General features: G+C 39.2%; 1 protein-coding gene across 1 annotated transcript in view; it reads right to left on the reverse strand.

The window, feature by feature from the left end:
• The window catches only part of LOC134367236 (sex comb on midleg-like protein 2), a 75,361-nt gene that overhangs the window by 49,437 nt on the left and 3,609 nt on the right, over nt 1–22,315 (reverse strand). The window contains 3 exon segments of the mRNA XM_063083916.1: nt 16,327–16,415; nt 19,957–20,191; nt 21,009–21,079. Of these exon segments, the coding sequence (XP_062939986.1) occupies nt 16,327–16,415; nt 19,957–20,191; nt 21,009–21,079 (395 nt within the window).

The raw sequence follows: 22,315 nt of genomic DNA on the forward strand, positions 1-22,315 counted from the left end.
GAAAATCTGGAGGCCAAAAGTTAGCTTGATAAAAATGAAAGTATCTAATAAATAAACAACTGGTAAGTAAGAAGCAGTGTTGCATGAAGGGGCTAAAGGTCAACTGTCTGTTACTATATATGGGAAATATAAAGGGTGGGGTATGGGGTGTGGAGTGGGGGAGATTTGACAAAGAATAACCATGGCAGTTGATGAATTTGGGGTGAATGCTTACAGAATGCAAAAACATTCAAGGCACACATAAGGATCCCTGGACCTTACACTGTGCTGTGGATTGAACTGTGTCCCCCAAAGTCCATGTATGAGAAACTTAATCCCCACTGTGACAATGTTAACAGAGTGAGAAATCCTATTATGGTAATTGAAAGGTGAGGCCTTGAAGAGGTGATTACATAGTGAGCACCATGCCCCAGTAAATGGATTAAGTTGATGGTTTGATGGTAGTTGTGGGCATAGTTCTGAGGGCTTTAAAAGGAAAAGGAGTAAGGAGTTAGCTCTCTCTGTGCTTCTGTCATTTTGCCATGTGACACCTTGAGTTGCTGTAGAGTTACCACCCAGAAGGCCCTCACCAGATGTGTTCCCTGGACTTTAGACTTCCCAGCCTCCAAAACTATAAGCAATAAATATTGTTTCTTTGCAAATTATCCATTTTCAGGTATTTCTGTTATAAGCAACAGAAATGGACTAATACACACTGTCATATGAACAGACTAAGAGTAAGACCTTCTGTAGCAAAACAAATTAAGTTCAAATGGCAATATATATTTTCTGCTATAAAACAAAAGACAGGAATGAGCAGAGAAACAGAACTAATTTCAAGATTCAAATATATAACCTAAAAAGATATCCCAATGTGACAGTATGTTACCAACATTACTATTAGCAGGCAAGTAACAAAAACTGGAAAATTATTATGGACAAAATGCAACTCATTCTCTAAAGATTTTCATACTATTTATTAATTCTTCTAAATTTCATAAATGCTCTACCAACTTTTCTTACATTAGTATAGCCACAAAAAAAACATGAACAGAGCTCTAGAAGAAAATTAATCTTTATTTAAAAAAAAAAATCAAAGAAACTCCTCTTTCTTCTAAACGTAGGAAATGAAAGGGTCTTATCTCAAAACAAACTACCTTCAGATTTAGATAATTGGCAAAACGGTTCCCTCTGCTGTCCATAAAAGGTAATGACATAAAGTTGCTTTTAAATGTTTTTCAAAAGTGTTAAAGAATTATCAGTTCTTGAAAAACTTCCTAAATACAAAGATATAATTTGCAAAAGCAATAGCTAAAATAAACATGGAATCCTTTTCTTTTACTATGAGACACAAATGGTTCTATTCTAGAAGGTGACAAGTAAAGAATGCTCTTTCAACCTCCCTTCTTGCTCACCTACAATATGGTTCTCCTTAAAAGCTATTTCTTCCCATATCCCACCAACTCTGAAGCCACTCTCAGGAATATCTGCATTACCCTCTGCCTGGACTATTCTTATTCTTGTAGCCTCGTGGTTCACTCTTTCCCTTCCTTCAGATCTTCACTCAAATGGCACCGTCTCAATGAGACCTTCCTGGCCAACCTAACTAAAATGTCCATCACCCTTCTCCTAAGCATGTACAACTATCAAACATAATATATACTTTAGTTATTTAGCATGGTTTATTAAACATTTCCCCAACTAGATGGTAAGCTCCATAAGGGCAGGAGTTCTTTATGCTTTGTTTACTGCTATATACAAAGCAGTATATCTATTTCTGACCAAAACTCCTATCCTTAACTTCTACCTCCTTACTTTTAATCAACTACTTCTTTGACCTCACCAAGAATTCTAGTCCTTTAACATTCATTTATTCATTTACAAATAATTACTGAGTATCTACTACATGCAACACACTACTGAAGGTTCCTGAGGTATATTATCTAGCAAAGAAGACAGAATCCCACACTTATGACACTACATGCTACTGAAGAGAGATGATAAACATAATCTTAAAAAGTAAAACATAAAATGTTAGAAATGATAAGTGCTATGCAAAAATAAGAGTAGAGCACAGCAATGTAGGGGGAGGGGTTGTGTAATTCTAAATAGGGGAATTAAGACAAGTCTCATATAGAAGGTGTCATGTGAGCAGAAATGTGAAGGACCTGATTATTAACCATGCAAATATCTAAAGGAGGAGTGTTCTAGGCAGAGAGAATGGCCAGGGTGAAGGTCATAAAGCAGGAGCTGCATCTGAAATGTTTGAGGAACATCAAGGAAGCAAGTGTGGCTAAAATGTAGCAAGTGGGAGAGCAGCAGGATACGAAGTCAGATAGACAATGAAGGGTCATACCATGTATAGTCTCTTAAGCTACTGTAAGGACTCTGGCTTTTACTCTGAGTAAAACAGATGATGGAGTTTTGATGTGTTGTCCCCTCCAAAACTCATGCGGAAATTTGATCCCCAATGTGGCAGTGTTGGAAACCAACTGAGTCATGGGGGCAGATCCCTCATGAATGGATTAATGCTCTCCCTGGGGGAAAGGAGATTAATGAGTTCTCGCTCTATTAGTTCCCGCGAGAGCTCATCGCTTAAATAAACCCTGGCACCTTCTCTCTCTCTTGCTTCCTTCTCTCTCTTGCCTCCTCTCGCCATGTGATCTGCTTGTACCCGCTGGCTCCCTGCCACTTTCCACCATGAGTAGAAGCAGCCTGAGGCCCATGCCAGATGCAGCTGTCCCAGAATCATAAGCCAAATAAACCTCTCTTCTTTACAAATTACCCAGTCTCAGGTATTTGTTATAGCAACACAAAACGGACTAAAACAGAAAATTGGTACAGAGGAGTGGGGTGTTGCTAAACAGATACCTGAAAATGTGGATGCAGCTTTGCTACTGGGTAATGGGCAAAGGTTGGAGGGGTTTGGCGGACTTAGAAGAGAAAAAGATGAGGGAGAGTTTGGAATGTCTTAGAGACTTATGCGGTGGCGAGCAGAATGCTGATAGAAATGTGGACAGTAAAGGCCAGGCAGATGATGAGGTCTCAGATAGAAATGAAGAACTTACTGGGAATTGGACAAAAGATAACCATAGCACCATAGCAAGGAACCTGGCTGCATTCTGTCCATTCCCTTGGACTTTGTGGAAGTTGGAACTTAAGAGTTGTGAACCAGAGCATTTGGCCAAAGAAATTTCTAAGCAGCAAAGCTTTAAGGACGCTGCATGGCTACTTCTAACAGCCTACTCTGAATTATGGCGGCGAAGGCATGATGTAAAGCCAGAATTTAAAAGAGAAGCAGAGCATAAAGTTTTGGAAACTTTGCAGCCTGGCCATGCGGTATAGAAGTAGAGAGCCGAAGAACAATGCAAGGGTGAAGCAGATAAACTGGTGGCTAAAGACATTATCTTGGCGGTGAGGCAGCCAGATGCTAATAGCCGAGAAAAAGAGGAAAGCCCCGCAGGCATTTCAGAAGTCTGGAAGGCACTTCCCCACCCATCACAGACTCTGAAGCCTAGAAGGACAAGAGTTATCCTGAAGGACAGACCTGGGGCGCAGCTGCCCTCAGGATTCTGCTCCCTTCATCCCAGCTGCTCCAGCTGGAGTGGCCCCAGGTGTGGTTCAGGCAGCAGCCCTGGAGAGTAGAGGCCTGAAACCTCGGTGGCATCCAGGTTGTGTTAAGTCTGCAGGTCGGCAGGACATGAGAGCAGTGGAGGCATGGCAGCCTCCACCCAGATTCCAGAGGATGTATGGAAATGCCTGGGGACACAGGCAGAGACCTGCCACAGGGGTGGAGCTACCACAGAGGCCATCTACTAAAGCAACACTCAGCAGAAATGTGGGGTCAGAGTTGCAGCAGAAAAACCCCAATAGCACCATGCCTAGTGGAGCAGTGAGAGCAGAACCGCCATGGAGATCCCAGACCTGTGGAGCTACCAGAGTGGAACACCAGCCTAGGAGAGGTGAAGTATGGCCCAAGACCAGGAAAGCCATAGGAGTGGAGCTACCCAAGGACTTGGGGACCCAACCCCCACACCAGTGTGCAGAGGCAGTCGAACATAGAATCAAGGTACCTGATTCTCCAGCCTTGAGATTTAATGCCTGCCCTGCTGGGTTTTGGACTTGTTTGGGGCCTGTTTTTCCTTTCTTCTGGCCTATTCCTCCCTTTTGGAATGGGAATGTATACCCAATAACTGTTCCACCATTGTACCTTGGCAGTAGATAAATTTGGTTTTGACTTTTACAGGTTCAAAGCTGGAAGGACTTTTGCTTTTGGTCTCAGATGAGACTTTGGACTTTGGACTTTTAACTTGGTGCTGGAGCAAGCTAAGACTTTTGGGACTGTTGGGATGGAATGATTGTAATTTGTATGTGAGTGACATGAATTCTGGGGGGCCAGGGGTGGAATGATGGAGTTTGGATGTGTTGTCCCCTCAAATTTGATCCCCAATGTGGCAGTGTTGGAAACTGATTGAGTCATGGGGGCGGATCCCTCATGAATGGATTAATGCTCTCCCTGGGGGAGGGGGGATTAATGAGTGAGTTCTCACTCCATTAGTTCCCGCAAGAGCTCGTTGCTTAAAAAGACCCTGGCACCTTCTCTCTCTCTCTCTTGCTTCCTCTCGCCATGTGATCTGCTTGTACCCACTGGCTCCCTGCCACTTTCCGCCATGAGTAGAAGCAGCCTGAGGCCCATGCCAGATGCAGCTGTCCCAGAATCGTAAGCCAAATAAACCTCTCTTCTTTATAAATAACCCAGTCTCAGGTATTTCTGTTATAGCAACCCAAAATGGACTAAAACAACAGGGAACCCCTGAAAGGTTTTGGGCAGAGGAGTGATATAATATGAGTTATGTTTGAAAAGGAATACTGTGGTTGCTGTGTTGACCATAGCCTGGAAAGTTACAAATAAAGAGATCAGTGAGGAAGCTACTGCAATAATCCAAGTGAGATATAAAGACAGCTTGTACCAAGGTAATAGCAATGGAGATGGCAAGAAGTGATTGGATTTTGGATATATTTCAAAGGTAGAGTCAACAAAATTTCCTTATGGACTAGGTGTAGGATGTGAAAGAAATAATCACCAAGGTTTGTGGCCTGAGCAACTAGAAGGATAGTTGTCATTCTCTGAGATGGGAGACTGCAGGTGGAGCAGTTTCAGATGTCCATTGGGCATCCAAGTGGAGATGTTGAGTAGGTACCTGGATATATAAGTCAGAGTTGGGAGCAAGAGGTCTTGGATTGGAAATACAAACTTGAAAGTCATCTGCATATAAATTGCATTTAAGCCAGGAAATTAGACAAGATCACCAAGGAATTAATATAGATTAGGGTTTCTCAGCCTTGACACTATTGACACCTGGGGTTAGAACATTCTTTGTTGTAGAGAGCTTAGCAGCACCTCAGCTCTACCCACTAGATGTCAGTAGCACGTTCCCCCCACCCCACCCCCAGTTGTGACAACCAAACACATCCCAGACACTGCTAAATGTCCCCGGGGGGAGGGAAATCACACACACACACACACCCCGCTTCTTAATTGAGAAACACTGATGGAAATAAAGAAGAGAAGAGGGCCAAGCAGTTAAACATTCTATTACATCTTTTCATATCCAGGTTACAGGGCATCATTTCACTAATTTCTTCTCAGCACCCAAAAATCAACTTATTCCCTTGTCCTTACCCTGTTATCTCAAAACAGTTTAATATCATCATCCACTTCACCTATTTATACTTAGCTGCTGAGCACTGCTGGAGAAAAGTCCCACACGCTTATTACATGTAGTACCACACATTTTTACTACTCATCCTTAGCTTAGCCTTCCAAAACAGTCATGTATCCCTAGGCTGTTCTCTCTCCCATCTCATACAACCAACACCTATTCTAAACCTTTACCATTCTCCTTAAGTGTAATAATGTATCCTCATTATATGTTTATTATTTATTTGTTAACTGACTTTCTCCCCAAGCAAAGAGTAAGCTCACTGCCTCAGTGTTGGAACATACTAGACATTCGATCTACATAGGAATCCTCCTCCAGCCTTTGTTAGTTTCCTGTTTTATAAAAACAGAAATTTGACGTTGCTATGGTTTGAATGTCCCCCCAAGCTCATGCTGGAACTTAATCTTCAATATGGTATTTAAAGGTAGGGCCTTTAAGAGGTGATTGGATCATGAGGAGTATGCCCCCATGAATGGATTAACCCATTCATGGATTAATGGTTTAATGGTTTATCAGGGAGTAGACTGGTGGCTTTATAAGGAGAGCAAGTGAGCATGTGGAAATGCTCTTGTTCCTTCACCATGTGATATTCTGTGCCACCTAGGGACTCTGCTGAGAGTCCCCACCAAGAAGAAGGCCCTCAGCAGATAAGCCCCCTGGACTTTGGACTCCTCAGCCTCCAAAGAAATAAATTAGAACGAAATAAGAAATACTGTAAGTAATAAATTTCATTTTCTTATAAATTACCCAGTTTCAGGTATTATAAGCAACAGAAAACAGACTAATATAGATGTCTATTTACGGAAATAGTAAATTGAGGCCATCGGGAATAAATCTATCAATATTCTGCCCCAACACTTACTAATTTAGCTCTCTCTCAGGAAACTTTTCATCAGGACTTTAGCTAACATAATTGGTGACTTCCTATCCATCAAATAATCAATCAGCTTTCCTCTTAACCTACCTCTATTAAGTACATGATATGGTCCAGGCACTGTTTAAATCTGAGTTGTACTTGAGAACATAAAACCTAAAGCAGGAAGTGGCAGCCCTAAACCAAATCATACAAGACCTAACTGGCTACATTAAGAAACTTACACTTCATCCTGGGTATGACCAGGAACTTCAAGAGTTTTAAGCAAGGGAATGATGTGGTAAAGTTTTTGTGTCAGATACACATTTCTAGCAGTTGTATGGAAGAGTGAAGATTAGAAGCAGTTAAAACGCTAGTGTAACGGTATGAGCAACAAGAAAGCCTTGTGAAAGTTGTCAGAATCAAAATGAAGTCACTTATGCCAAATCCTAACAAAATGGAGTTGGGAGACCATAAAGGAGGGGGGCTCTCATGCACACATGACTATAATAAAAACTATTACAAGGTGTATTAGTCCATTTATGTTACTTATAACAAAATACCTGACACTGGGTGATTTAAAAAGAAACCAAAATTTATTGCTTACAGTTTCTGAGGGTGGGAAGTCCACAGTCTATCTGGTGGTGGCAACAGTAACCCAGGGGTTCACACTGCAGATGGTAGAAGCAGAGAGAGCAGCAAGAGAGAGAGCAGAGACAGTCACCTCTCTCTTCCTTTAAAGCTCTCAGAACCACACCCCTGACCACCATTTTTAATCCATTCACCACAGCATGGTCCTACAATTTAATCACTTCTTCAAGCCTCCACCTTTCAATTACCATTAACAGGATTTCCTACCCTCTTGACAGTCATAGTGAGGGCTAAGTTTCTAATTCATAAAACTTAGGGGACACAATCCAAGCTTGAGTTTGGGGGGGACATAATTCAATCCACTACACAAGGACTCTCTGAAAACTACAATCTTCACAAAGGCCACCACAGCCTTACGCAAAGAATAATTCTGCGAGAACATCTACCTAGCAACTGCCTGTTCAACCTTAAACTGACACCACCCTTTTCATTGATCCTTGTGGCCAAGGATAATTGTTTCAAAACAACTTATGTAACCTTCCTCATTTTTGCCTTTAAAAGCTTCCCCTTGCCTTAAACTACCAGATATGCCTATGATGCATCACAGCACACATATCCCAGATTGCAATCCCCTGTCATTCATTCCTGAACAAACTCTTTTTCTGGAGAACCACTCTCTCGTTATTTTACGTTGACAGCCTGCACAAGAGGCAGTGGTGGTAAGGTTAGAAAGAAGAGACAAAATAAAGAAATAATTAGGAAGCTCAGTGGGTGGACCTTCCTAGTTAATCGGCTATCCAGAGGCCAGAGTCAAGAAAGAATGAGGATTTAAAATGGTTCCTGGCCAAGTTTCAAGCTTGGCTAAAAAAACGCACCCACGAATCAATAAAAAGAAAAGAAATCCAACAGAAAAACAGACAAAGGCTGTAATTAAGCAATTCACAGAAAAACAAAAGGCCATTAAATTTTAAAAGTTCAATTTCACTGGTAATCAGTGCAATGCAAATTAAAACAATGGAATACCATCTCCATCTCCACCATCCCCCAAAAACAGTCACAAAATTTTGAAAGATGGATAATAGTCAATATTAGTGCGGTGGCGTGGGGCGTCCCCGGCCAGTGTCGGGAGGGCAAGGAAGTACGGGCGGGCCGACTGTCACTCCACCACACCCTGGACTCCGGCCCCCGGTAAACTTCCTGTTACTGGGAGGCAGATACCATCTCTGCGGCCACCAGTTCAGAAAAAAGCCTGACCAATTTCTGGTTGGGAATAGTGTGGTAGGAGAGTTCCCAGGTCCGCTTGAACCTGCTGGAGAGCTGGCTGCAGGTGGGCGCTAGATTCGGTCTATGCCGGGGGGATACAAAGGTGAACAAGTCCCGAGAAACCTGGTAGACTTCCTGGGCGAGGCGGTGCCGAGCAGGGTCTTGAAGGCCCAGCTGATAGACGAGGGGTGCAGAAGACACGCCCCAGCCCAGCACAGTGCACACAGAGTGGGGAGACGTGCGGCCAGGGAGGCGGAGACTCGACAGAAACCACACACCCGGTGGGGTCCCCACTGCACGATCCAACAGCCTGGGCCAGAGCACATGGAACAGGGAGAAGTCCTGCACAGGAAGTGAAAGCTCAACAGAGATCACACACCCTGTGGTATGTGATCCACCAGCCCAGCAGAGTCCAAGCTGACCAGAAAGGTGGCTCCCCGGAGAAGCCCAAGACCCGAGGCAACCACACACACAAGGCACTAGAGGCCAACTGAGCAGTCACGGAGGGAGCCATACGAAATTGGCAACCACAGCAACATCCTAGTTAGTCATTAGTCTCAAACCGGTGGACTGTGAAACCCCCTGCCACAATGAATAAACAACAAAAAAAAGATACCAGAAATACAAAAAATCAAGAAAGTATACCACCAAAAGTTAATAAATCTCAAACTCTAGATCCTATAGAACAAGAAGCCCTTGAAATGACTGATAAGGAATTTCGAGTGATAATTCTAAGGAAACTGAATGAGATACAAGAAAACTCAGCTAGACATCATGATGAAATGAGGAAAAGTATACAGGATCTGAAAGAGGAAATGTACAAGGAAATCAACGTCCTGAAAAAAAATGTAGCAGAAATTGCTGAACTGAAGAAGTTATTCAGCGAAATAAAAAACACAACGGAGAGTTTAACCAGCAGGCTTGTCGAAGTTGAAGAGAGAACCTCTGAACTTGAAGATGGGCTGTTTGAAATAACACAAGCAGACAAAAAGAAAGAAAAAAGAATCAAAGACATTGAAGAAAATCTGAGAGAGATATCAGACAACCTTAAGCGCTCAAATATCCGAGTCATGGGTATTCCAGAAGGGGAGGAAAATGGAGATTCCATTGAAAACATATTCAAAAAAATAGTGGCAGAAAACTTCCCAGGTATAGGAAAAGTCACAGATCTTCAGATTGAGGAAGCTCAACGATCTCCAAATGTATTCAACCCAAAAAGGCCTTCTCCAAGACATGTCATAGTCAAATTGGCAAAACTCAGAGACAAAGAGAGAATCTTAAAAGCTGCAAGAGAGAAGCGTCAAATCACCTATAAGGGAGCCCCAATCAGGCTAACATCAGACTTTTCATCACAAACCCTAAAAGCTAGAAAGGAATGGGATGATATTTTCAAAATACTAAAAGACAAAGATTGCCAGCCAAGAATACTCTACCCTGCAAGGTTATCCTTCCGAAATGAGGGGCAAATAGTATATTTCTCAGACAAACAAAAACTGCGGGAGTTCACTACCACACGACCACCCTTACAAGAAATCCTCAAGGGAGTACTGGGTTTGGTTCCTGAAAAATAACTACCACTGCCATAAAAACCCAAGAAAAATCAATACCCACTAGTATAATAAAAATGGTATTCATGAACAGAAAACAAGCAAACAAAAACGCTATCTACAACCTAAGGAACCAACAAAAACAGAAAACAAACAGTAAATAAGAAAGCAAGGAACAAAAGACACCTAAGACAACCAAACAACCAATAAAATGCTAGGAATAAATCAACACCTTTCAATAACAACTCTTAATGTTAAAGGCTTAAATTCCCCAATCAAAAGACACAGACTGGCTGACTGGATCAAAAAGGAGGACCCAACTATATGCTGCCTACAAGAGACCCACCTCACCCATAAAGATTCACACAGACTAAGAGTGAAAGGATGGAAAAAGATTTACCATGCAAACAGAAAAGAAAAACGAGCTGGAGTAGCTATTCTTATATCTGACAAAATAGACTTTAAACTAAAAACCATAAAAAGAGACAATGAGGGACACTACGTAATGATAAAAGGACTGATCCATCAAGAAGACATAACAATCATAAATATGTACGTACCCAATGTGGGAGCAGCCAGATTTATAAAACAAACTCTATTAGACCTAAAGAAGGAAACAGACACTAATACCATAATAGCAGGGGACCTGAACACTCCACTGTCAATATTAGACAGATCATCTAGGCAAAGAATCAGTAGAGAAACACAAGATCTAAACAAGACTCTAGACCAATTGGAATTGGCAGATATCTACAGAACATTCCACCCAACAACCTCAGAATATTCATTCTTCTCATCAGCACATGGATCATTCTCCAGGATAGATCACATATTAGGTCACAAATCAAGTCTCAATAAATTCAAAAAAATTGGAATTATCCCATGTATCTTCTCAGACCACAATGGATTTAAACTAGAAATTAATAACAAACCAAACTCTGGAAACTATACAAACACATGGAAATTAAACAGCATTCTACTTAATGACATATGGGTGCAAGAAGAAATCAAGCAGGAAATCAAAAAATTTATTGAAACTAATGAAAACAATGATACATCATACCAAAACCTGTGGGATACTGCAAAAGCAGTATTGAGGGGGAAATTTATTGCACTAAACGCTCACTTCAGAAGAATGGAAAGATGGCAAGTGAACAACCTAACACTTCACCTTAAAGAACTAGAACAACAAGAACAATCCAAACCTAAAGTTAGCAGACGGAAAGAAATCATTAAGATCAGAGCAGAACTGAATGAAATTGAAAACCAAAAAACAATACAAAAGATCAACGAATCAAAAAGTTGGTTTTTTGAAAAGATAAATAAAATTGACAAACCATTAGCATGGCTAACAAAAAAAAGAAGAGAGAAGACTCAAATAACAAAAATTAGAAATGAAAAAGGCGATATTACAACTGATTCATCTGAAATACAAGGAATCATTCGAGACTACTATAAACAACTATACGCCAACAAATTTGAAAATCTGGAGGAAATGGATAAATTTCTGGACACACACAAGCTCCCAAAACTGAACCATGAAGACGTAGAAAATTTGAACAGACCAATAACAATAAAGGAGATTGAAGCTGTTATCAGAAGGCTCCCAACAAAGAAAAGCCCAGGACCAGATGGATTCACAGCACAATTTTACCAAACATTCAAAGAGGAATTGACACTGATTCTTTACAAACTATTCCAAAAGACTGAAACAGACTCAAATCTCCCAAACTCATTCTATGAAGCAAACATCATCCTGATACCAAAACCAGGTAAAGATATAACCAAAAAACAAAACTACAGGCCGATATCCTTGATGAATATAGATGCAAAAATCCTCACTAAAATACTAGCAAACAGAATACAGCAACACATACGTAAAATTATTCATTACGATCAAGTGGGATTCATCCCAGGGATGCAAGGTTGGTTCAACATACGCAAATCAATAAATGTGATACACCATATTAATAAACTCAAACACGAGGACCATATGATCATCTCTATAGATGCTGAAAAAGCATTTGATAAAGTTCAGCACTCATTCATGACAAAGACCCTCTATAAGTTAGGTATAGAGGGAAAGTATCTCAATATGATTAAAGCCATATATGCCAAACCCACTGCCAATATCATCCTGAATGGGGAAAAGCTGAAAGCTTTTCCTTTAAGAACAGGAACTAGACAAGGATGCCCACTCTCACCACTCCTATTCAACATAGTGTTGGAAGTACTAGCCAGAGCAATCAGAGAAGAGAAGGAAATAAAGGGCATCCAGATTGGAAAAGATGAAGTCAAACTGTCCCTGTTTGCAGATGACATGATCCTATATATCGAACAGCCTAAAACCTCAACAAAAAAATTCTTGGAGTTGATAAATGATTTCAGCACAGTAGCAGGATAGAAAATCAACACACAAAAATCAGTAGCATTTCTATTCTGCAATAGTGAACGTGCAGATATGGAAATCAAGAAAGCCTGCCCATTTACAATAGCCACCAAAAAAATAAAATACTTAGGAATTGAGTTAAGCAAGGATGTGAAAAATCTCTATAATGAGAACTACAAATCACTGCTGAGAGAAATTAGAGAGGATACAAGAAGATGGAAAGATATCCCATGCTCTTGGATTGGAAGAATCAACATAGTGAAAAAGTCCATACTACCCAAAGTGATATACAAATTCAATGCAATCCCCATCAAAATTCCAAAGACATTTTTCTCAGAAATGGAAAAAACTATCCAGACATTTATATGGAACAATAAAAGACCACGCATAGCCAAAGCAATGCTGAGCAAAAAAAATAAAGCTGGAGGCATAACACTACCTGACTTTAAGCTATACTACAAAGCTATAATAACCAAAACAGTATGGTATTGGCATAAAAACAGACATATTGACCAATGGAATAGAATAGACAATCCAGAAATCAACCCACACACTTACTTCCATCTGATCTTTGACAAAGGCACCAAGCCTATTCACTGGGGAAGGGACTGCCTCTTCAGCAAATGGTGCTGGGATAACTGGATATCCATATGCAGGAGAATGAAACTAGATCCATACCTCTCACCATATACTAAAATCAACTCAAAATGGATTAAGGATTTAAATATACACCCTTAAACAATAAAACTTCTTAAAGAAAACATAGGAGAAACACTTCAGGAAATAGGACTGGACACAGACTTCATGAATACGACCCCAAAAGCACGGGCAACCAAAGGAAAAATAAACAAATGGGATTATATCAAACTAAAAAGCTTCTGCACAGCAAAAGAAACAATTAACAGAGTTAAAAGACAACCAACAGAGTGGGAGAAAATATTTGCAAAATATACATCTGACAAAGGATTAATATCCAGAATATATAAGGAACTCAAACAACTTTACAAGAAGAAAACAAGCAACCCAATTAAAAAATGGGCAAAAGAGCTAAGTAGGCATTTCTCTAAGGAAGATATACAAATGGCCAACAGACATATGAAAAAATGCTCAACATCACTCAGCATCCGGGAAATGCAAATCAAAACCACACTGAGATACCATCTAACCCCAGTTAGGATGGCTAAAATCCAAAAGACTCTGAACGATAAATGCTGGCGAGGTTGCGGAGAAAAAGGAACTCTCATACATTGTTGGTGGGACTGCAAAATGGTGCAGCCTCTATGGAAAATGGTATGGAGGTTCCTCAAACAATTGCAGATAGATCTACCATACGACCCAGCTATCGCACTGTTGGGAATATACCCAGAGGAATGGAAATCATCAAGTTGAAGGTATACCTGTTCCCCAATGTTCATCGCAGCACTCTTTACAATAGCCAAGAGTTGGAAGCAGCCCAAATGTCCATCATCAGATGAGTGGATACGGAAAATGTGGTACATCTACACAATGGAATACTATTCAGCTATAAAAACGAATGAAATACTGCCATTTGCAACAACATGGATGGACCTCGAGAGAATTATATTAAGTGAAACAAGTCAGGCACAGAAAGAGAAATACCACATGTTCTCACTTATTGGTGGGAGCTAAAAATTAACATATAAATTCACACACACACACACAAAAAAAACCGGGGGGGGGAGAAGATATAACAACCACAATTACTTGAAGTTGATACGACAAGCAAACAGAAAGGACATTGTTGGGGGGGAGAGGGGGAGGGAGGGAGGTTTTGGTGATGGGGAGCAATAATCAGCCACAATGTATATCGACAAAATAAAATTAAAAAATAAATAAATAAAATAAAAATAAATAAATAAATAAAATATTAGTGAAGGTGTAGGGATACAAACATGTCTATATGCTAATGGTAGAGCACAGCCTGGAACACTGTTTTGGGATGAAATTTAACAGAATATATCAACACTGAAAAACATACATCCTTTTGAACCAGCAATTCTACTTCCAAGAATATAGCCATTCACACTTATCCACAGAGCTCTATATTAAGAATGCTCACTGTAGAACTGATGTAAACAAAAATATGGACACAACCTAATCATTCATCCTTGGGGAGGGTTTAAATCAATTCTGATAATCCATACTACAGAAGAGTGCAATACAACCCGAAATATATATAAAATGTAAAAATTTCCAAAACATACATATTATAGGAGAAAAGTAAACCACAGAACAATATGTACAATATATGTATTCCCATTTATGTTTAAAAAAATAAAAGCCCATATTTGTTTATGAATGCACAGAAAAAGATCTCCAAGAACAAATAAAACTTCAATTTGGAGAGAAGAGTGGAATGAAGACATAGACGGGACAAAGGCAGATGGTATTTCACTCTAGCTAAGTGTATAGCTTGAGTCCCCCTATGCCCCCTCGTGAATTACTTTTATAATTTAAAAAATTAAAAACATAATATGTATGACATGGGGCATGTGACTGATAAAGCAATTTGGTAAGTAAACCAGATCCAATGGCTTTTCTAAAAGCACAGCCCAAGCTAATAGATGTTTAATAAATAAAGACTGCTGCTAAATATTTCTTTTTTTATTAGCTATTCTCACATGTGGTTTACACACTGGCTAAAGGGCTTGCCTTTGGGCCGAGCCCACGGCGCACTCGGGAGAGTGCGGCGCTGGGAGCGCGGTGACGCTCCCGCCGCGGGTTCGGATCCTATATAGGAATGGCCGGTGGTGCCGGTCACGAAAAAGACAAAAATAAATAAATAAACAAAAAATAAAGGGCTTGCCTTTGCCTGTGTTCTTTGCTGGTAGGGCAAGCTCACTTTCTGCATTCTTGCTGCTCAAAGCTGTACTCACAGAATTTTTCTTTGCAATGCAGGAGTCATATTAATTGATGTTCCACATCCTTTTGTCTTTAATCTTCTTTAAAAGTTTTTTAAAACTACAATCAATTCTTACCATTCCCAGTATGAATAGTTGAAATAAAATTTAAGTAATTGAAAAAACAATCAGGAGAGAAGGTACAAAATATTTCGACACACAATTTAACTAAAATTTGGCTTTTATTGTTTCTTAACATACTCTTTTCCACATTTTCTCAAGAACATAAACTATTTTTGGAATTTTTCCTCTTTTTTACATAACAAATTCTTTCTGATGACTGTTTTTAACATTGTTTACTCCTGAAACCAAATCTCTCCAAGTAACTTTCAAGTGGTTTTTTTGCCCATCATCATTTTCTCCAATATCAAAGGGATGACTACACAGCAAAGCGAGGGGAAGCTTCACTTCTGAAGGTAAATAAACATAGCAATGAACATTTACTTCCAGTAGAGCACCCCTTTCATATCTAAGGTAAAGAAAGAGGGTACTAATTCAATTTGACCACTGGGTGACTATAATGAAGCTTTTTTTATGACTTGCTGTTTGTTATGAGCTGAATTGTGTTATCCCCAAAATTCAAATGTTGAAGCCCTAACGCCCAGTACCTAAAAATGTGACTGTATTTGCAAACAGGGTCTTTAAAGAGGTAATAAAGTTAAAATGAGGTCATTAGGGTGGGTCTTAATCCAATATGACTGATGTCCTTATGAGAGGAGGAAATTAGGACACAGACACACAAACCATGTTTAAACAAAGGGAGAAGACAGTCATCTACAAGCCAAGGAAAGAGGCCTCAGAAGAAACCAACCCTGTTGACACCCTGATCTCAGACTTCTAGCCTCCAAAACGGTGAGAAAGTAAATCTCTGTTGTTTAAGCCACCCAGTCTATGGTATTTTGTTATGGCAGCCCTAGCATACTGATACACTTGCCAATCTAGTCATTTAAAAAGCGTTTTTGCTTTTCTAAGTCAGCAAAGACAAAGTATTTAAGCATTCTCATTAAAACAATAAAACCATAGCCCAGTTCATGGAAGCTTTTTATAACATCTTTCTTACCTCCTTAAAGAATGTCGCAGGTGCCATTTCAGCTCCATTTAGTGTTCGTAAGAGAAACATTGGCCAAGATGACGCATTCGTCTGGTAGCCTATTTTATAAAATAAATTAGATATCATGAATAAACTTCCTTGTGATACTATAACAAGTTTGTATAAAAAACAGGTTTCATTCATCATTGTTCTCCAGGGAATGACTTCCTTATCTAAGAACTCAGGACATGGGCAAGAGGAGCAGATGCACCCTCTCTTGTTATTACTGCCCTCACTGTACTGTCTGGTAACAACAATACAGTGGGGGTAGAAACTCACTTTAGAGAAGCCACTGGCTAGAGTTCACCAACAAACATGTCTATGCTGGGAATGGGCCATAATACTAGGAATGATCCAAGCTGGAGTCCAGGAGAGCTTACATTCCACCACCAACAACCACACAAGCAGAGGCAAAGGCTGCAAAAGACTTCTAGCCCCTTTAGCACCTCAGAACCCCTGGCTTCTTTCATTTCAGAAAGACAGGGGTTTTTTTGGTCAAACTCAGCAAATGTACAAATACAAGAGTATATTTCATTGCAGGTAAATTTTACCCCCAAAAGAAAAAAAAATGTTATAAATAAATACTCTGGTTCATAATATATATGCTAAAGTATTTAGGGGAAGTGTACTGGCATCACTAGCTTACTCCAAAATGCACTAAAAAATAAGATGGATTGATGAATTCATAGAAGGGCAGACATGGAAGACAAGTGATAAAGCAAGTATAGTAAAATAATAATGGTAGAATCTAGGGTATGTGGGTGTTCACTGTAAAATTCTTTCACCTTTTTTGTATGTTTGAAATTTTTCATAAAATATGTTAGGGAAAAAGCACTCACTTTAGCAATCTTAACATGCTAAATAAACATGATCTTTTAGAATTTGTATCAGATGCTATCAAAATAGACTCAGGTGTTTTTTCTAGAGATCTCACCAACTAATGGTGTGTACCACAAAATCTGGCACATGCAGCAGGGAGTAGAGGTGTGCTAGTTTTACTGCTTTCTGGAGGCAATCTGTTTCATGCAACATCTGTCTCCCTTGATGCCAAAATCAGAAAGAACTTGGCATGCACTCCTGATGGATACATGCATTAAGATAGGGAGACACGTATCACTGGCAACAGGTACATGTTTTGTCCTATTGTCCATCAATAGAACAAAACTTGCAAAAAGGTAAAACAAAGTCACCCTCTAATAATCCTGTATACAAACCCCCTTAATCTGACTAGAGAAACAATTGTTGCTGGGAAAAAATGGGAGGAGGAAGTAATTTGTTACATATTCCCTAATAATAAATTCCTAAATAAATAGTAGAAAACTATTTATTAGCTATCTCCAGCATTCTCTGGTGCTTACACCTTACCCTTAACTCCCATCTTATCCTATTCCATCATGTACCAAGATTTTTCTAAATTAGTAGCATTTTTCTTAATTCTCTAATTGCCTAAAGTCAAACACAGATTAAGAGACCAAAAATAGATTAAAGTATATATATAAAGTTCACAAACATAAAACTATAATCTTAAGAAGTCTGAGAAAGGGGAGGTTATGACTGGGGATCAGCAGGAGTAGGTCTTCTGTGGTGCTGATAATGTCCTATTTCCTGATTTGGGTGGTGGTTATACAGGCGTATTCATTTATAAGCTGTACACTTATGATTTGTACACTTTTCAGTTTGTATGGTAAAACTTTAAAAAATCTTTTAGATAATAACCTTTAAGGTTTAAATAAATAAATCTTTTTAAATGCAAAAGTAAAAAAGTTGTGTTATATTAAAATGGAAATTAAACTATTCAAAAGCGCCTAAAAAGCAAATGGGCACAAATTTTGTATTTTTATATGTACTGCCAAAATAAATACTAATCAGCACGTGTTGCCATGCATTTCATATTTTTTAAATAAAACAAACTCTAAAACGTAATTTGAAAAAAGAGAATGACCATAAATCTTGCTATGTATTTGAAATGCTGACAATTATGATAGCTGCATTTCCTTTAAAGAAAATGCAAAAACAAATTTTCACACTGCAAACCGAGACATAAAATCCAAACGGGGAAGCACTAAGCTCCTGGTCTGTACTTATCTCTCATACAGAGTTTTGTATGATTTAACACATATTATAAACAAGAAATAAAATAAACAACAAAAAATATAAATGATGTGAAGAAAGAAAAGGCAAAAAGCAAACACACATGCCCTAAACCACTTTCTTAGAATAACATATCTTTGACTAGTGTTCAAAAATACTTTAAACCAAATTAGTTATAATTAACAATTAGAGCCAGGACAATATAAAAAGATATTGCTTAAAGAGTGGTTATCATTAGTATCTTCAATTTTTGATTCTCAGGGAATTTTTCACTAACAGGAGACCAAAAAAATCCATTTTAAAATTGTGCTTTAAAATAAGGAATTTTTATTTTCACCATTGTAAATAAAAACCAATACCCACCATTCACTCATAATGGAGAATAGTGATCAAATAAACTAAATCGCTTATTTTCTATTGAGTATCATGGTACACTTAAATTTTAAAAAGAAAAATTTTGCCCAAAATTAGAGTTACACCCTTTTTACCTTTTAAAAACGTGGTCAAGATTGATGAGAGGTTACCAGAAACAGGAGCAGAAGGAATAATGAGAAGTTATTACTCAGTGGATACAGAGCCTAGGTTTAGGATGACAAAAAGGTTTTGGAAATATATAGAGGCAGTAGTCATGCAGTATGGTGAATGTAATTAATTCCACTCAACTGTACATTTAAAAATGTTTAAAATGGCAATCCTCATGTTGTATATGTTTTCCCACAATAAAAAAAAAATGGGGGCCGGCCCCGTGGCGCACTTGGGAGAGTGCAGTGCTTGGGAGCACAGAGGCGCTCCCGCCGCGGGTTCGGATCCTACATAGGGATGGCCGGTGCACTCACTGGCTGAGCGCGGTGCGGGCGACACCACGCCAAGGGTTGCGATCCCCTTACCGGTCACAAAAAAAAATGGAAAAAAAGAAAATAAAAAAACAAAATTTGGCCAGAATTGAGTGATACATATTTTTTACCTTAAAACCTTTGCTAAAAGTTCCATCCTCTCCTTCTTTTCAAAGACCTAAAGGTACTGACTCCTACCCCTCCCACTGTAGGTGTAATGAAATTCCCAAGTTTCAAATTGGAGCCTGAATGTGGAATCAATCGTACCCTTCCCCTATGCTCACCCTCACACCAAAAATGCTGAACGGCTCAACAAACATCAAGAAGGGACATGATTCATATCAAATGCTACAAACTTCTTCCCCAGAAGTATTTCTAAATCCACATGTGTAATCTAGTAGAAGTGATTTTTGACATTTCAAATTTGAAGACTTAACACGAGTCTTGCCCTGGAATGGGGAACCTTTAGCACACATACACCAAGTACGTACTTAAGCGAAACTCCACAATATATGGTACTGAGTTCCTCTCCTATCATACATCCTCCATAATAACCACCTAAACATCTATTTGCAAGAACACTTAAGAGAAGAATTTTTTAAAGGCCATTTAAAACTATCTCTATTGAATACCACATTAGTAAGAATATGTTACTTCAAAAACTATTTATCCTTACCCAGTGGAGGTTGAAGTAAGTCTCCTTCCTTTTCACATGTCCCAACAGGCTGAATGTCCGGGGAATCAACAAGCCTCCAAAAATCATTTCTATTGTCACTACCATCCAGCCGTAAACGTAATCTGGCCCCAGTAATTCCAATAACTGTAGCAATACATACTGAAGTAACATTACGAGGATCATGGGCTTCCAACTTCATACCAACTTTGAAGTCATTGGCTGGTGGAATTTCAGACTGTACATATGAATAAAATTTTGTTAAAAAGCATCAACTATAAGAAAAACACATGGTCAGTTATGTTAACAGAATACCTGAGGAACATTCTAGGTCAAAGCAGATGGTGAGTAAGGTCAGGCCCTATAAGAGTCAAGGAAAAGATCTTCTCCAAACTCTCTCCTTGGCTTGACATGCAGCATAAAAACACTGTCTATCACTGGTCCCACTCATCTGCCCACTTCAGGCAACTCAAATACAGCCTCTAAAATGCACCCTGAGCGGCTTTCTAAAAAAAGAATCCGATTAGGCCATTCCCCTTGAAATAAGCCAATCAGTAGCTCACCATTGCCTATGATAAAGTCCAACTCCTCAGCAAAGTTTAAACGTGCCCACACCTTTAACCTCATTCCCACACTATCACCTCTACCCACTTTGTGATCCAGCCACACCGTGCCATCCCTCAACACTCAGATTCTTTCACACCCATGTGCCTTGGCTTCAGATGTTTACTCTGCCTGGAATATACTTCCCCTGATTTCAACTAGCTCAAATAGCACCTCTTCTGTGAGCCTTCCCAGTATGGAGTTATCACACTTCTCAAAATTATTTACTTACATGTCTGTCTTTCCCTCCAGATGGGCAATCATAAAGTCTTAGTACACCTGACAGAGTAAATTCTTAATGAATAAATGCAAACAGACCATCTGGCTCCTAAGTGGTACAACCACAATCCCATTATCTCCTCACACTACCAGAATCTAACAATCACACAGACACCTTTCAACAAGTTAATAGTTACATTAATATATACAACATCTACAGAATTTTGTCATACCTGTCTGAAGCACTCTGAAGGAGCACTTAAAGATCCAGTCTCTTCCAAATACTTGTCCCAGTGAAAATCATCTGGAAAAAACACATGGACAGAATAGGGGTTTTTTTTAGTATATACAATATGTATACTAACTTTCAGTAATAAAATGGGTTTTAGTTCCATACCTCTTAGAAAAAATACTTCCTAAAGAGCAGACTCAAACTTCCTGATCTACGTTTGATTAACAGGATGGAAAAAATAATAATAATAAAACAAATTCCTAATAATAATGGCTCTGATATAAATTACAACTCACACAAAAGTAATTAATTATAACCCAGATCCTCTCAATGTAATGAGGACTACGACACAGTGATTCTAAAAATGTGGATGCTAGAAACAACCAAAAGAATTTTTATAAGGTAATAGCAAAGTCTACTGATCTGTCTATAATATACATTTATTCAAGAAATTTGTTTTCACCATTTCATCCCATTAATGTGAAGGTGCTTCTTGGTTTTTCACAGGGAGCTAAAGGTGTTTAGGCATGGAGTCTAACAGAATTTTATCCCTGCAATGCTTTATGGAAAGAAAAACTCTGAGAACCAGAATAGTTTCTCAATGGATCGCCATCGAGAGTGTCAAGAAGATGGTAGCAGCACAAAGCAGTAAACCAGTCATCAGTGCAGCCTCTGATATGGAATATTTTACTGATCTTCATCTTCTACAAACTCTTGCTGTCCCTTCTCACTTGTCTTCATGATATAACGCTAGGGAAGAAGATCAGAAAGCACCGTACTTTGCCTGGCTTGAACACTTCAATTCACTGTGCCAGTCAGACTTTCAAGACACTGAAAGACTCGACAGTAATACTGAAGATACTATTAATTCATATGAAGTTTAATTCTCATCAACCATGAGGTTTTTCTACACTCTTGTTAAATTTCCTCACTATAAAAGTACTGGGCTTGACAGTTCCTCTTCCTGGGGAAATCTACACTACCTGCTTCATACATATCCTTGAAAGGATGTTACACTTACACACAACACACGAAACAGTGCTGATATATGTTTAACAACCAGTTTTCTGGAAAATACAAACAAAAAGCCTGACTGGGAGTGTTTGCAGATTTCTGTGGTATAAATACCACCACTGTGGCTGACTGCAAGGTGCCAAGGTGAAGTCACCAACCACGAAGTTGGGAAAAGATGTGCACAATTGGCTCTGCCAAGCTAGTGTAAGCCAGCTGCAGTGTACCACACCATTACATATATGTGTGTATGCATTTATACATGTATGTACACATATTATATATGGTATTAAACAT

Source organism: Cynocephalus volans, chromosome X, assembly GCF_027409185.1.
Source record: "Cynocephalus volans isolate mCynVol1 chromosome X, mCynVol1.pri, whole genome shotgun sequence".
In the NCBI taxonomy this organism is placed as follows: domain Eukaryota; kingdom Metazoa; phylum Chordata; class Mammalia; order Dermoptera; family Cynocephalidae; genus Cynocephalus; species Cynocephalus volans.